The sequence below is a fragment of the Ambystoma mexicanum genome, chromosome 3p, assembly GCF_040938575.1.
Source record: "Ambystoma mexicanum isolate Mex_15411 chromosome 3p, UKY_AmexF1_1, whole genome shotgun sequence".
NCBI classification, from domain to species: domain Eukaryota; kingdom Metazoa; phylum Chordata; class Amphibia; order Caudata; family Ambystomatidae; genus Ambystoma; species Ambystoma mexicanum.
The window spans coordinates 1,051,113,346-1,051,130,428 of record NC_090925.1 but is presented as its reverse complement, the minus strand read 5'-3'; the positions used below and the strand labels follow the sequence as shown (position 1 = coordinate 1,051,130,428).

The 17,083-nt window shown below is 45.7% G+C and overlaps 1 protein-coding gene across 1 annotated transcript in view; it reads right to left on the bottom strand.

The window, feature by feature from the left end:
* The window catches only part of BNIP1 (BCL2 interacting protein 1), a 76,894-nt gene that overhangs the window by 36,268 nt on the left and 23,543 nt on the right, over positions 1-17,083 (bottom strand). Inside the window, exon 3 of the mRNA XM_069652416.1 lies at positions 8,916-9,007. Within this exon, the coding sequence (XP_069508517.1) occupies positions 8,916-9,007 (92 nt within the window). The remainder of the gene's footprint in view (positions 1-8,915; positions 9,008-17,083) is intronic.

Below are 17,083 nucleotides of genomic sequence, written 5' to 3'. Positions count from 1 at the left end.
TTATAAATGAAAAAAAAAATAATAATCTGGTCTTAATTAGCATTAAACCACAGGGCCATTCCCTCTTACACTATGCAAACAGCCTCCATCTCAAACTCCCAGATTACCCAATGAGGAAACTTGAAAGAGTTCAAAATGCAGCAGCAAGACTACTTTTCAGAATGAAGTGATTTGAACATATCACACCAGCATTACATATTTTCCACCGGATACCAAAAAAATAATAATAATTACATTAAAAGGCTTGTGCATCACCCATTGTTCAAGCCCCAGAGGGGGCACTCCCTCGTTCAGAATAGGTTTCAACAGGACACTCCTTCCAGAATATTTGGGTCCAGAAATGCTGCACTAGTCCCCAATTTCAACATGAAACGTCAAGGAGGAACCCCTTTTTCAGTTATTAGTGTAACACTATCCCCATGACACAACTGCGCAAAAGCTAATGTTAAAAATCATAAGCTTTACAGTTGCAATGTGGATGTTGACGTAACACCAACGTGTTATAATTGCATATAAAAGTGTAATATCAAGGTCACAAACTATCTAAACCACCAGTCAACACTTGTTTCGACCCTTTCTGGGTTCATTTCAAGGCCGGCAACTGATTTGCATTTTATATATAATGTCTACTCTTGGGAATAAACAGTCAGTATAGTAGTGGAACCTCCGTTAGGGCTTTGAAGTCCACTATGCCAGGGGGACACTCCCCTTCCCTGATTTTTCCAAATGCCAAGGGAAAAACCCCCTTGCCCTGGTATTTCCCTTTCCCAGAAAGCTGTTACCAGACCGGCAAACTATGAGTTCTGCGAGCGTGTGCCTTTAAACCCGGTCTGACCTGGCGGGGAGGATGGCACCCGCTCGCAGACCTTGACGGTAGCACCGGCACCATTATCAACAGTGCCGGTGCTACCATCATCCCCATTCCCATAGAGCCTTATGGGACTCGAATTGGAATAGGGAGTCATTTTTTACGGCAATCGGGACTTACCGGGACCGCCAGAGCTGGAATGCCCCGGTAATTCCCCAATGCCGGAAAAAACGACCCTGGCGACACCGGCACGACTACCGCCAGGGTCGTAATGAGACCCTTTGTGTGGGAATAAATGGATTTTTGAACCTTTTTTAATTTACAAAGCTCTGTTCTCCTCCCACCAACGTACCTCTTAATATCGCTGCCGCAGCCCGGTTCTCCTTCCTGTTTGCGGCGTCTCGCTCTTCCCCAGGGAGACTGTTGGCTTTTCCTGGCCCCCTTGTTTATGGTCCTCCTGCGCTTCCTACTGCTGGCAGATACACCATATACTGAAAGGCAACTCTGCAGGGCTCTCTACATCATGAGCGCTACTCACGTTCACAGTAGCTTCTTGCACCTCGGATGTATTGCTGACCGCTCTAGTTAAAGTTACAGTCTTCATTCAAACGGCCAGGTTGCTACTTCGGCATACAATACTTGCTTGTTGTCGGGCATTCACAAGTTCTCGCTAGCTCTAAAGTCAATCCGGCTTTTCTTATGAATGTGAAATTCATGGGGTTCTGTAACCAATTTTGTGAGAGCTGTGCAACACTTGCTCTATCATTTCCATTTTCGGGGGGGCCACTTCCTACCTCTTTTGCACTCACGTTGTTACTGGAGAACAAGCACCCTTGGAAATACAGTGTCCTTCTATGCTGCTTTGTGATACCGCGCCACCACCATAAGGAGCTCATGCTCCAGCACCACGCGGACACCGACCTTCTGACACTAAAGGGTGCCACATCTCAGTGTCATGGAAACCTGAGGTGTTTCTCCCATGCTATTCCCGGGGATCCCTGATTCAGGTGGCCAGGGAAGGGCCATCGCTCCTGGATCCCAACCCTGAGGGAGGACAAGTGAGTGAGGATCACCTGGGAAGGGGACCCTTGGAGACTGTTGGAGGATCACCTCTGGGCGAGACACAGTATTCCCCCTGTTCCAGTACATCCTTACCAGACATTCCCTCTGTCATTTCATTATGAGATATTATTGACAGAAACCCATGTGTTCATAACACTACACTTATCCCCTTCACCCTGACAAAAACCCACATGGTTTTTCCATGATCCCTCAGAGAAACAATTCCCATAATCCCTCCACACTGCTTTTTCCTAAAACAACTCAGACGACGAAGAGGCAAACCAGAGCCATGATGATTACCCATAGGCATCAATGTACCATGAGTTCCTATGGGCAATCTCCATTTTGTCCCGTTAATGAGGCCAGGCAACGTCAGGCCTCCCTTTACAATCATTCCCACCTGAAATCTGTTAAACTTCCAAGTCAGTATAAAAGGCAGAGCACACAGGCACTGGTGCACAGAAGCCAGGAGGAGCAAATTCCAGCTGAAGAGACCCTGGAAGGCCTGGAGGAAGGAGGGCTGCCTACTTGCTAGGCCTGTGAGTACAGGGAAGGCTGCAGTATGGAGAGGAAGCTGTGACTCCAGGCACCCAAACCAGGGGCAGCTGGTGCCTACCTGGCAGCACCTAAGCCAGAGCTCCTCCCCTGGGCACATAACTAAAGTCCAGGCCTTTGAGGGGCATGTGATGAGACCCTGGCATTTATTCTGTGAACTTCGAAAGGGGACCGAGCTCGAGAGGCCCAACGTTGGAGACTGCAACGTGTGGAAAAGACACGAAGGCAAGGAGCCTCCTGACACGACCGATGAGTCAAGAGAGCACAATGAAAGTCCGGTCTGTGTGTTGGGAGTGCTTGCAACAGCTACCGAGAAGTGAAGGTTACCTGCAAGATAATAAGAGGCAACAGAAAGAGAGCCCATTGTTGTGAACTATAAATCACAAATGCGAACTATCAGAGTGATCCAGCAGATAATGTATGCCCAATCGAAAGTCTCTGAGAAAGGTTGTGAAGCTGCAAGGCAGCGAGAAAGCTTGATGGGTCCAAGCCCAACTGAGGGAGACACACAAATGTTTGGTTGAACTTTTGCTTTGAATGGTCCAAGTCCAACAGAGGGAGACCAATTGTGAACTTTTGCTTTAAGAGGTCCGAGACCGACAGAGGGAGCCCATGGTGAACAGTGAACCCGAAAACATATGAACATGAAACCCCTAAAGAAAAAAGGAACTTTGTTGTTGTGTGCGTCCAAGGCCTTCTACGAACAAGAGACTTTTGAATGGTATCGCACGAGGCCCTGGCTTATGTACCGAACTGCATCCTTGTGCCAGAGAAGCCTGAGTGTGTTCAAAGCTTGAGTGTGCCACCTTGTCCCATGGTCAAAAAATGGGAAAGGGACCCTCACTGTTCAGTAATCCTGATACATTAATTTAGAACATGGTTTTCTTTTACATACATATTTTCCCAGCACATATTTGCTAAAGTAGTGTAAGGGCAGGCAATAGGTTTTGTTATTATAGGCCATTGTGTTTTGACAGACATCACGAGGACAGTTTTATTTATTAGTTTATGGCTCAGCGTGCTCCCATCTTCAGATATAGGGCCGGATGGGCGTTTTTCTAACCCATACTGTTCAATAAACACCCTTGAACTGTGCATCATTTGTGCCTGTCTTCACTAATCATACTATGTCTTCATTACAGCGTATGCAGACTTCTTGCCTGCGCCTCACCTCCAAATTGCTGTCTGTTCTGCTACTACCTGCTACTACTTCCCCTTCCTCAAAACCAGGGCTACTGCGTCTGTTATCCCCACTCTGGTTGTTTCCTCTGCTACTACCACACTTACTCTGATGGCCTTCCCGTCCTTCCCTCTTGTCGTCAGGCTTTTTGATGGAAATAAAAAGAGGACTAAAATGTTGGGGCTGAGAATCTACTCCTTGTCTCTCTATATGCAGTTTCCTTGTCCCTGTAGCCGGAAAGGGTGTTGTTGCTTTACATACATGCATATACCCACAAGGTATATCTGGGTTTAACTTGCAAGAAGAGTTGGGATTTTGTAGGAATTTGGGGGGTTTTGGCATTAGAATTCTGTTTCTTCTCCTTGATTCTGGGACGAGATCATCCGATTTGTCACAGAAAGCCTAAAAAAGAACATGGCTTTTCAAAGCCACACAACACTAGTTACAAAGTCAGGCATGTACACATTGAGACTTTGCTGTGATTGAGCAACATAGGGCACCACTGTATAAGGCTGCCTTCGTCAGAGTCCGTTGAAGTTAATACCTGTGTACAGTAACATATCTAATTTGAAGATACTGAATGCTCAACATACTGATGCAACAGCAAATCTAAAACAGAATGCGTCTCTAAAACACATATATTCAATGGCATATGTCCAAAAACATCCTCAACAAAAAATGTGGGTTTAGCAGATGCTGGTCCGTGACAAAAGAATCCAGAAGTAAAGATCGAAGCAAAGCAAGTTGCACTAGTCTCTCTTCAACACATGTTAATGTTAAAGTTACCTTCTAATCAACCACAAAAACATGCAAATCCACTGAAACACCCAGCATGGAAAATTCTAAAGAACCCCCTATGGGTATAATAATGCGAGCTATCTCACATGCACGTTTGAAAGTTTTTAAGTTCACAGTACACATTGGTAAGTGCAGGCTCCACAGTCCATCAGTCTAAAAGTCACGTGGCATAATGCCTGTAATAAGAAAAAACGCATTTCAGTTTGATTCAGAGGTGTATAATACACGCAGCAAATTCGAAATGATGGCAACAGGAGGGTGCTTTCTTGTTTGAATGTTGGCCATGGTGATAGTTGCGGGCCATATTGCAGAGTGAAAAACACTGGATGAGCACCGTCCAGAATCTACAGCACATCTATATACGTGTCTGAGTCATAAAGTGCCTGTAGTAAGTCTAGTAGTCTCTAGTAGTAAAAGCACCTATGTTTTAGCCCAAATAGAGTGTGTAATTATAGTGGACACACAAGGGTGCTGTGCGAAAACACACCCAAAGTCGAACGTACTTATTTAAATGTGTTCCACGGTGTGGGTGACACGGTCAGGATCACCAGCACTGCTATAAACGGAGCAAAATGGTAGTTCCAGACCAAACGTGGCAGCGGAAAACACTTTTGCTGCATTGTGGGCCTTAAATGAGCAAGGCCCAAGTGTGTGCCATCTTGTATTGAGTAAACCAGTGCGAATAAAGGTGGAGTGTGATCTGGAGAGAGCCTGTCCGGGAGCACTGCACGTCACCAATGATCATAATAATGCCAGAAAGATACTGCATATGGACCAGGTACATAAAAGATAAGAAATGCAGAAAACTAAATGTGCATTGTGAAACACTACTAAAGACAAGTGCGGACATCTTAGAAAATAGGTCTAAATAAGCGATGCATATATATTAATGTATACAATTATGGATATGTGGAATCACTGACCAACCGAGCTAGGCGGTAATTAAAAAGAATAAAACACATAAAAAACATGAAACCAGCCATGTCAACGCTGGAAACTAAGGAAGAAAAATACATGTAAAGGTCAAAAAAGTAGTGACCAGTTCATGATGTCACTGAGTCCAATTATATGGCTCTGGGTCCCCAAAATCCAGTTCTAGTCCAGTCTGCTGAAGTGGTGGTGCATGGAGCTACATTGTTCTCCACTTTTTGAAGTACCACCTATACAATGGGCTTCATTACGATCCAGGCGGTAAGGGGTTAACGGCGCCGTAAAAGGTGTCGGCGCCGTTAAACCCTTACCGCCTAATTACGAGGTTCCTTTGCTGGTCCCGACCTTAACGGCTGGTTTTACCAGGAAGGAACCTGCAAAGGGACTTTCGAGGTAATTACGGTACCGCAATTTGCAGTACCGTAATTACCGGCTTCCCCATTCCCATTGAGCCCTATGGGGGCAAAAATGGGAATGGGGAAGGGCCAATGGTGAATGGGAAATTACCGCCCCGCCAACCTTGGAATGGGTCGGTAATTCCGCCATTCACCATGGTGGAGTTGGTAAAATACCGGCATCAACCATGGCACTAATAGCGCCATGGTTAGCGCCAGGGTCGTAATGAGGCCCAATGTCCTTAGTTCCATACAATGGGCAACTAAAGGTGCGTTTAAGGTACTGGAACGGATCCTTGAGTGGTGCTCTCCAATTCTAGTGGCAGCTTTGCGGCTTGTCATGCTTATGTATCTCTTGTCACATGGACATGAAATCATATAGATGCAGTTTTTGTCCGACAGTTGGTGAAGTTTTTAATTCTCCATGTAAAGTGTACAAATATGACCCGACTATGTTTCTTTGTGAATGCACATGGTACACAATTGCCACATGGGAAATGGCCAATCACAGGATTCATACCACATGCTGCCGTGACAATGGTGGAGGAAGTCAGACCTCTATTTAGTGCATGAACTAGATTGTCTCTGATGTGTGTGCCCTGCGTGAATGCAAACCAGGGTTTCTCCCATTCTGGGAATCTAGTTTGTACCATCTCCCATGCTTTGTTGATGGTGTTCGCACTTTATGTCTAAAGCGATTGTATGTGGATACACAAACAATGCGCTGGCATGGTTAATTGGTTTGTAAATGTGATAACAATACCTCACGGTCATAATAGTGTGCTCACCTTTGAGATCCTTTAATTAGCTTGTGCGGGTATCCATGATCTCTTAATTGCCTGGCTTACATTGATACGGCATCTTCGTAATCTGAGACTGGAGTGCAGCTCCTGCAGTTTCAGAGAAATTGTCAGAAGGGCAAATTATCTCGCAAAGCGTGTGGTTGTTGACTTTTATACATCAACAGGGAATTAAGGTCCACTGGTTTGCTGTAGACGGACGCAAGTCATTTCCCCGATTCATGCTTAATAATGAGGTCTAGAAATGCTGACTGGCATTTGTTATGAACGGGTTTGAATACCGTGTTGGAATGACATGTGTTTATCCAAGTGACACATTCTTGGAGATAGAATGTCATCTATAAAGCTGTGCCAATGGCAGATGCACTCAAGGAACGGGTTGTAAGCAAACAGATGAATAGTTTTGAATTTGGACATGTATTGGTTGGCTAGGTTCGAGGGCTGGGGGGAGGTGTGCATCCATAGTCATACCGTCATACCCTTGATCTGCTTGTACAGGGGGCCGTTGAATATGAACTCGTTTTGGGATATACTTATGTCCAGTATTTCTACAAAAAAAATCTGTATGTACTTCAGTCAGAAATTCACAGTTAAGTAACGCCTCACTGCCCACTAGAAGCGCTTAATTCTGTGGTATATTTGTGTATAACGCTGTGCTATGCATTAACACGAACAATTCAGTCTTACGGTTGAAATCATATTTGTTAAGTGGTTCCAAAACTGAGCCATTGGCAGAAACGTTAGGCCTCCCTGGTGGATTTATTGCGTTTTTGTGCATTTTGGGGAGGGCATATAATGATGGAATTTTGGACCCATGCAGTTCAGAAATGTGTGTTCCTACGAACTCAAGAACCCTTGCCAGAGATCAATATTGGTCAGCTGCTCGACCATTTCTAGGATGGCCTTTGTAGGATCTTCTTTCAGAAGAGAATAGTGAGTGTTGTTCTGTAATAGATCATCTCCCATACTCATATTTCCCTAGGCTCATGACAACTATTCCTCCGCCCTTGTCTGCTTGCTTTATATTCAAGGAGTTGCTTGCTTTGATCTGTTGTAGTGTTTTCCTTTCTCCTTAATGAAACATAGGGTCTGAAAAATGTCCATCACTTTATTTAGTACCACATTTCCAAATGTCAGCCGTTCTGCTGGGGTCTCTGTCAATGGGACAGAAAGTGGAGACTTGTCAGAGTCCTGTGGCAGAATTTTCTGGTTCACTATGGTGTTTCTCAAAATATGATCTGACGCATCTTCCTGAAAAATTGCTGGAGTTCCATCTCTGTATATGTAAATGTACTGAACTGGGTTGGTACAAAGGTCAATCCCTTGTTCAATAATGATAATGTACTACTGTCTAGGGTCTTACTCAACAAATTGAACAATGGGGCTTGTTTGTTATCAGAACGTGAGTCCCTAGAATCAGAAAAAGTTACTCTTGTTGTATCTCCTGTTGTAGGGGTTATACAGCCAATTCACTGGAACACAATGTTGGGATACTCCCCTCGTACGATGAACAATCCCATTGTACTCCTAATTTACTGTAACACAATTCCAGAGTATTCCAGGTTTACAAAATGTAAGCATGTATCCAGTCTCCACAATCCCATTACTTGCCCAGATAGAGAATCCCAGAATATTCCGAGGTTGGCAACACAGTATACTGTTCATTTGACATTTCCAACAGTACTTCTGCTTTGCAATATGGTAGTAGTTTTCAGCATTTACAATATGGCAGGTATCCAATTTATCAACTCACAGAATACTCATTTTGCCCATCCATAAGTATGTTTCGATTTTGCACAGTAACCAAGTATACACAATTCCATCATGTTCAAGTACTCCTACCAATAGTTTCCCAATTTCACATTCCCAGTATATTTCCAATGGGACAACACCAATATATTCCCATTTTGCACCACCCCATGCTAGATTAACAAACCAGTATATTCCCGGTTTGTCAATCCCAGTTTAGCGTCTGTTCACTGGGCGCTATATGCCTGTGTCATTTGTGGAAAAAGTCTGCAGTCTTACACCAGTTCTTAGTGACACTGGGTACAATTCATAATCACATTCACACTAGCAACATTGTATCAGCCTACACATAAAGGATTACACGTACAATACCTTGAAATCCACCAAAGCAAGGTTTGGGCAAAATGGTAAAAAAAGAATGGTCAAGGAGTAGAATGCAGAGGGCAGGGTTCTGTCTGCATCGTGTACAACGTGATTAAATCAAGGATCCCCGTCTTCAGAGATCAAAAGTATGCTTTTTTTCCAAGTACATATATTAACACAAAGTCCATTGTACTGTTCTACCCAACCACAGCAGCTCAAAAAGGGGCGCCACACAAACTCTTAATATTTATACCAATCAAAGGGCCATTTCCCACCTGAGCATTTGTTTCCGGTGGTTCTCCACTTCTTTCAGTAGGGCCTGCTTCTCAGATTCTTTATCCTGTTCCTTGGCCATCTGCTCCAGTTCCTTGAAACATTCAAACAACAACGACTGAGTAACAGCATTTGCCAATGCAGTCAATAGATGCCAGCGTCCACTGCCTACACAGTAAATGCTTGTGCATACAAAGGAACTAAACAGTTCTTTAATGTGGTTATGTTGGCATTGCTTCAAACCTAGCAATGAGTCCCATCTTCCCATGTGCATCAAGGTTAAAAGGAGTGCTGTGGTGCATAATGTTTTTAGAAAGTTATGAAGGAATCATCAGTAGCACCTTCATGAATGACAAACTACATGTAAATGTGTACATTTGTCCCCAAGATGTCTCCAGCGGGCGGGAAGTCAGTCATTTTAGAAAGGCCCTGCTATGCTGCAACAATGGTTACAAAGAAGATTGATTTTTACAAGTTACGCTTATTACGAGTTTGGCAGAAAGTTCAAACGGGTTTACCGTTGCCACTACTTGGTCTATGGATGCAGGGATCGAAATTAAGATTGGATAAGCACGAGCCAAAAACAGCTGCTGGCTATCCAGCATTAACCAGTGGCCAGGAGCTACCACACCAGGACACGAAGCTAGTATCTAGAGTTCCGCAAATCTAACTTCCACATAAGATGCAAAAATATCATTGTGTACAGTATTTATGACCCCTTATGCTTTAAATTTTGTATAGATGTGTCCTAATGTTTATTTATTGTTTTTCCCAAACGGAGACAGTTAAATTCACAGAGACGTGTTTGTTCTGCATCAGTTGGCCTGGGGACACTCTTGCCTTCATTCACTCTTTCCTTGTGCCTCCTCATTCCGTAGAACTCTAGCCATCCCACCCCTCAGCTCTGCAATGGTATCCCTTCTCTTTACACTCTGCATCACCACCATCTCCTCTCTTTCTGCTTCTCTCCCTGTAATCTCAAAGGCCATTTTCTTTAAACCCATCACCTTTTAATGCCTCTATACCCTCAATGCCTCTTAATGGCTTGCGTGCCTTTCAGGCAGTTTATTCTTATGGCAGGGGTTTGCGACTCTCCACATTTTTGGACTACAACTCCCACCAGACCTAGTGGCTTAATCAATAGTGTAGGTTCATGAGAATAGTAGTCTATAACATCGGTCGAGGCGCAGTATGTAGACCCTTGCCTTATGTCTTCCAGGCATTTTAAAACTTTGTGTGACTAACAATTTTAAGAATGCCTACATTGTGAAGTGCAGATCAGTCTGTAATGTATGTTAATCGTTGTGCTATACTGGCAAATGCAGTATATACTTTGGTGCACTTGAATGTTTTGCCCACAGTACATTTAACGAGGTGTGGGCCTCCAAAACGCACATATTCGCTTTAGCCGCAGTACCAAGTATCCTTCCATGGGATACTGTGACTACACAGTCGTATATGCATCCGAATCTAGAAACTGACCAAGTAAACCAAATAGAACACCCTGCAAATACGCTCATTCTCTCCTGTCACAGTCAAGAGAAAGTCCTGTCAAATGGATCACGCAATGACTTGTGGATTCCAGCAGAACCCAAGCACAGAGTGGTTGAAATGCATATCAGCCTGCAATGTAAGTATGAAATGCAAGAATGGATTTCTGAACTCTGCTCTGGGGAACAGGTGTTCAGGAGGCCAACCTAGTTTAGTGAAACAGGGAACACTTCTGCGAAGCTAGCCAGGACAATTCAAGGTAGCTTGGAGAGCAGTCAGGGCTAAGTCTGAGGAGTATTGGAGGTTCTCTGAGGTCCTGGATGAGCACACAGAGTAGGACACAAGAATTACTCTTATACAGTAGTATAGTAAAAATATACAATTTATTAGGCCCTTAACAAACACACGTGAATAATGAGGATCACAGTAATAGCAGAGTATGTAAAATATATGCACAGTCACTTTTTGGTCAATGCAGGAAAGTGCGGATTCTCGCCAAAACCTGTAAGGCTGGAAAGCACAAAACTTTAACACAATGGCCACCTCCAGAAATGTATATCCCTACCTTAAGAAGTCCAGCCATACGAAGATTGGAGACTTATGCTCAATGTTACGTTCGTCCGTAAAAGCACCCGTCGATGCATAAAGCTCATGAGGGATAAACTTCAATGAGAAGGAGAAGTTGGAAGAGGACACTGGATTGTAAGGAATTCGGTTCCAAGTCAGAGGCGGGTCTGCTACGGAGAAAAAAGCTGTCCCCAACTTTCGGGCCACTATAGGAAGCAAGAGCCAGCCAAGTCAACACCAAGACCACAAGGGATCCTTTGTGTGTAAAAACGGTATGGATGAACTAGGGGCCACCGGTGAGTGGTGCGATTACTCACCGCCCTTAGCTCACTCCGGGCTCAAACCTGGCAGGTTTGGAGAAGGTTGCCTGGACTACGAAATCCCCTCCTTGGTTACACTTCAAAGTGCACACGTGCTGCGGGTGCAGATGGGGTCCGATTTAGATCAGTAGCTGTATCTCTCATCACAAATACAAGACAAAGAAAGCACTGATGCACCTGGTCTCAGGACACTTGAAGAAAGACGGGAAAGTCGTCAGCAGCGACTGCCATGTTTGCACAGTGACGCAGGAGCACCAAAGTCTCGCGGACTGGCGCACGATTCTCTCTCATGGCCCAAAGCAGTAGGGGCGAAGGTGCCTTGCAGTGCAGACTAGAGTTCTTCCAAAGCTCGAGCCGAAACTCGATGTAGCAACGCTCCAGCATGGGTGCCAAGGGACAAGCTGGTCAATCCATGAGGGCCCAAGGACACATCCGAGAAGGCTTGGTTGCAGGGCACCAAGGAGACACAGATTGATTGGTCCCACCACTCAGAAGGGTTGAAGCACCTGTGCACGTCTTCAGAGATCTACCGGGACAACAGTGGGCTCAGGGTGCCAAACCTTCTCTGCGCAGTTCCAGACAGTCCTTGGATCTACTTCGCTTCACAGGATACTTGGCTCTGTGTAGCGGTCGATTCAGACCTCAGGGTGATCAGCAGGTCTGCACTTAGAGTTCCTCCTCATATCCTAAAGTCCAGTGAGTGCTCTCAACGCAGCTGGCCAATGAGGAGATCTGCCCCACTCATGCACACTAGCAGTGGTCCAATCAGGGACCGCTGCAGCTCTCATACTCTCGTGCGCACCAGACATCCTGGCACCAGTAGTGTGGATTGGGACCAGGCAGTCGCAGCCCACTTCCAGGGTATCCACACATGTGAAATGCATTAGCCAACACAAAGGGCCAGCCTTTACAGGTGAATGCATGGCCAAATAAGAACTCCCTGGGTCATGAAAAGCAAGGGGAAGGCCAAACGGACGAAATGGCCAAAGGAGAAGAAAAAAGACCTTGAGGCACGGCCATGACGGACACTAGCCAGAGTCATGAGCTAATCGCTGTAAGCGTGTTATGGCTCGGTAAAAGTTACTATAAATACATGAAAAGCTTTTGCTGCCACCAGTCTACTCCTAGGCACATTGTCCAGTTACCAAAAAATAGGGCCCAAATACGCAAGGACCCCAGTGTGAGGTACAGTAATGTACTTTGCTCACTGAAATACAGTTACCAAAAGGTGCAACTAAGTCATAGGACTAAGGGAAACAATGTTTCACAGTACTGACTGACAGAAGGACAAGTCAGTTTCCCCAGAACAGTGAGCGAAAGCCATGTGGAGCGCAGCTGAAGGCAGTGCTTCACTGGCAGAAAGTCAGGTCAGGAGGCTGAAACAAAAAGCAAAACGTTGGGGGGGTAGGAGGGTCTACAAATATAGGAGGTAAAACCGCAGTAAGTTAAATTTTACCCAACAGTGAGGTCTCTTGAAATCACAGAATAGTTCAAGTCTAAAACCCGACAGCCCCCAAGGCTGCTAAGCCATACCAATGACAGATGAGTGCATTCCAAATGACTTGTAACAGTAACAGAGGAAATTCCATGCTAGTATTCCGAGTTTAAAGAACTGAAGAATAGACCCTAAAGTGTACCATATGGCCCACTCTCGTTTAACAGATTGCAGGGGAGAAGGTCCTCTTTGGATCACTTCCATGAGTCTCTTCAAATTCTGCTTGTTTTTTATGTTGCATTGGACGTTTTTTTCTGAGTGTGGTCCATCCATATCTCGTTATTGACACACGTCTTATTTGTTGCCCTGTGGGGAGCCCTCTGGCCACCTAAGGTGGTGGCTAAAGTCAAGGTGTCCCTTAGCTTCCCTAGATCAGTATTCGGACCCAGACACTTGTAACAGTTTTGGTTGATTGAAAAATACTTTCATATAAGGCTGCACATGAAGGTAGCCCTTTTGGCTTTCAGGAAGCCTCATTTTCCTAAAGCTCCGGAAATGGAGTCTCTAGTGTTGTACAGTCCAGAATCCAGGCAAATGCACTTGGTTGCCCTTGAATGTGATAAGAGTGGAGACCAGGAATTACTATTTAGTGTCCCTTTACTGAGGAGAGCTCAGGTAAGGTACTCATAAGAGATGTGCAGGGATATCATAAAGTGACTGCAAAGGGATGCATGTCTGGGATTACTAAGGATCCAAATCGCATTCCCATCTCCAACACTCGTCCCGCCGCTGAGTTTGCCAAGGAGAATACCTGCTACGGTTAGTGTTTGGGGGCAAGCATGGACTAGCTGTGCGACAAATGTTTGAATGGTGAGTGTGTGTATGACTGCAGTTTAGCGTCACCCTTTGCTCTTTGGTTTAGCACAGAAGCTGACGCTCTGCTCCGGTTACGCTCACCTGGTCTCTGCGGGGACATTGGGGCAAGGTTGCAGCACTCCCTGGAAGTAGATCACCCTGGTCAGGCTTCTTCCCCTGCACATATGCTGTGGGCTGCTACAATTGGTAACACTGCTCCTGCGTGGATATGAGAGATCGTGAGAATGCTGCTATGTGACTGTTGTCTCTCTCAAACCCTTCTTCCCAAACTGTGGCGAGCATGCGCCGAACCATATAGGCTCACCTGTTGATTAATGATGATGAGCTCTCCGTCCTGCTTCTCATGCAGCGGGGCTTCTTGATGGACTGAGTTCCTTCACTGGCCCATTGTACGTGGCAGCCCAGACCAGCTGTGGCTTAGGCACTCCTGATGGTAAGTGTCTTATGGCTTTAAAATATTGTGATGTTGATTCCCGATTATTGTCTGTGTCTTTTAATGATGTCTTTCTTCTGCTTTCTCCCAAAAGGTGAAATTGCGGCCCTGCAGTAGTTGCAGTGCATGAAGCGAGGCCAAAATGGAAGAGAACGGAGCCCACGATGCTCCGACAGCAGGGGAGTGTTGGTTTAAGTTTGAGCGCGAAGATTTGTCAAAAGCGCGACCTTAAACGTAATATATTTGTGAATTCTAACCTTGTCTATCTTTTTCTCTTGCAGGTGCCGTCTTCGGATGAATTGCTCACCATGCCGCGATGTCGGGGTTGGAGTGCTGCTGTCCGGTGGTCTTGAGATGGATGATGAATGCCAGAGTCAGCGTTGATGCGTGCTGACGAAAGCAGGTTCCAAGGTAAGATGCGGAGGCTGGTAGCTGGAAAAAGGTAAGATGCTGAGGCTGGTAGCTGGAAACAAAGGTAAGATGCGCTCAGGCGACGGTGACCGTTACGCTGCCATCAGTGCAGAATAACGCAAAGCGCTTGCATGAAGGCTGGGCGGGCTTATATAGTCTAGCTCTGGCCACGCCCATTAGCCATGGCTCACTGGCCCCACCCTGCCACTCCTAAAGGATGCTGCACATGCAATCCAGCTTTCCCCATGAGCCACGCCCGAATAAATGCACGTGGAAGTTCCTGCAGGTACAATAAAGTACTTTGCAGCAAACAAAGTGTGTCAGTTTACATTTGTTCATGAGCCTGGCGCCAAAGACGCCAGGACTGAATCCAGATGGCCCCTCTATGCTGTATTGTCCCAAAGGGACAATTAAAATGTGTGTTACCCCTTGCCTTCGTCCCCCGATGGTGCGGGGTCTGTGTTTCCAGGCCAGTGGCCACGACAGCTCCAAGGTATTTGTCAACTGGTACGATTCCATTCTGAAGCATTCACGAGAGACACAAACCCTAAGAAAGATGACAGAAGATATCCTTAAGCTCCTTTTGAACTCTGCAAATCCTGAGGGTGACACTCTGCCCCTTTCCTGACCAGAAAGAACAGGGTCCAGTGCACCTTCCCCCTAATCCAGCGGGGAAAGCTGGATCCATTGCTCCGACAGGGTTTTGAGGTCTATACAACTTCAAAGGCTTGCCAATGCGGCTTGATCCCTGAAACCTGACATTTGCACATGTGCTTATTTGCACAGACCTGCAACAGGCTCAGTTCAGTCATAGAACTTTGCAAATTAGTGTGACTATATCCCGCATAACTGGAGGAGGAAAGAGAAAAAGACTTTCTCTGTTGATTAAGTGGCTATCGTACACCTGCACCTGCAATAGCATTTTTTTTTTTTTTTTTGTTAGGCGCTTATACAGTACGTAAAATACTGTTTCAAAGTGCCCACAGGGCAGGGGGGTGGGGGGGCAAGGGGATGAAATGCATTACAAAACACAATATATAAGAGTAGTGACGGGACAGAGGAAGAAAGGACAAACCTACTATGCCTTGTGAGTAACGTGCAGCAAGAGCAAGGAAGAGGGCAAAGGTGCTGGGGAGTCCAAGCTCATGCGAGAGCCATAGATGAAGTGCTTGGGTTGTTGAGTGCTATATGGCATGGGTCCACGATAGAAGTAAGTGCGAATCTCAAGGGCGGAGCGTGTGCCAAGGCAAGTGCTGAGGGTAGACAGAGCTGGGCTAATTGGGTGTGGGAGGTCAAGGGGCCCAAGGATGCATAAGGGCCCCCAGACACCAATCACAGCAACTGTGGGATTAGCAGAGGAGAACAGGGAAGGAGGAGGTAAATAGGAAAGTCTTGAGGAGCTTTTGAAATTTAATAAAGTCCTGCTCAAGGCGTAGAGGCAGAGGGAGGCTGTTCCATAAGAGGGAGCCAGCAGAAGAAAGTGATCGACCACCTACCCTCTATGAACCTTAAATCCTGTGGTTCTTACACCATTTTGCACATCCTCACATTTTGAATAGATTTTCATTGTTTGCACAGACTCCGAAGAGACTAGTTAAAGATCCCTCTAAGTGGGTTAATTTTATGGAGTATCTTGCATAATCTGCTTCTTAAGTAATAGGGAAAAGCGACTCACCCTATCTCTCCGGCCAAAGGCTAGAAGAAACTGTTTAAACTTTTTCAGCCGATAAATGAACTAAACGTCCAGACGGCGATATAGAGGCAATTAATGCTAATGGCATAAACAAAGGAAACGTTGCACCTGTAATTGTGCACCTGAAAAACTTCCCTGAGCAACACACTGCAGTGTCAATTTTAGTGCTCCACATCTAACAATCCAGCCGACCCCCTGGAGACTGGTTGTGCGGGTGCCTCAGCCATACTGGTAACAAAAGGACACCCTAGGAGTTTGGGCACCAAGTGGGGGGAATAGAAAAGTAAATCCTCTAGATGTGGTCAAGGTAACAAACCCCCCTATTCAACTATGAAATCCCGGTCCAGCTTGGGGAGTTGCGACCGGCAAGGGGACCTGTAGAATGCCATCCTATCCCATGTAACATCTATAACGGGAGAGGGTACTCTAACCCCACTAAAGAGGGGGAGCAGGTGGTAATACAATCTCCCAAAGTGGGAAAGGGAGCGGTCACCCCCCAAATTATATATGAAGACCACCCTTGGTGCCCACAGCTGCCTATTCCAGCTCCAGGCGATCAGCCAGCCAGCGCCTTATGACAGGCGGTTGCTGGACAGACTGACTCCTCCCTAACTGATGCCCCCCAAGTGTGTGATATCTCCCTCTAAAACGGTTTTGTTAATTTGAGTGGGGAGGACACGTGGGAAGAAGATAATCAAGGTTGAGTTAAGGGAGGGAATAAAAGGGGGGAAAGAAGTGTGGGGGAAAAGTGAGCCGTCATGCGGTGGCCTAAGCCCAGTCAAACTCATGGGGGTTTGCGGGGTGACACTGATTTGGTTGAAGTCAAAATGCAAACTATTGACGAGTAAGACTGAAAAAACTAACTGCAAGTGTCATGGTGAAATAATGGCTGCTTTAGGTAACATCAGCAAAGAAAAGAATTATCTGAAAAATGGAGTTGCTAG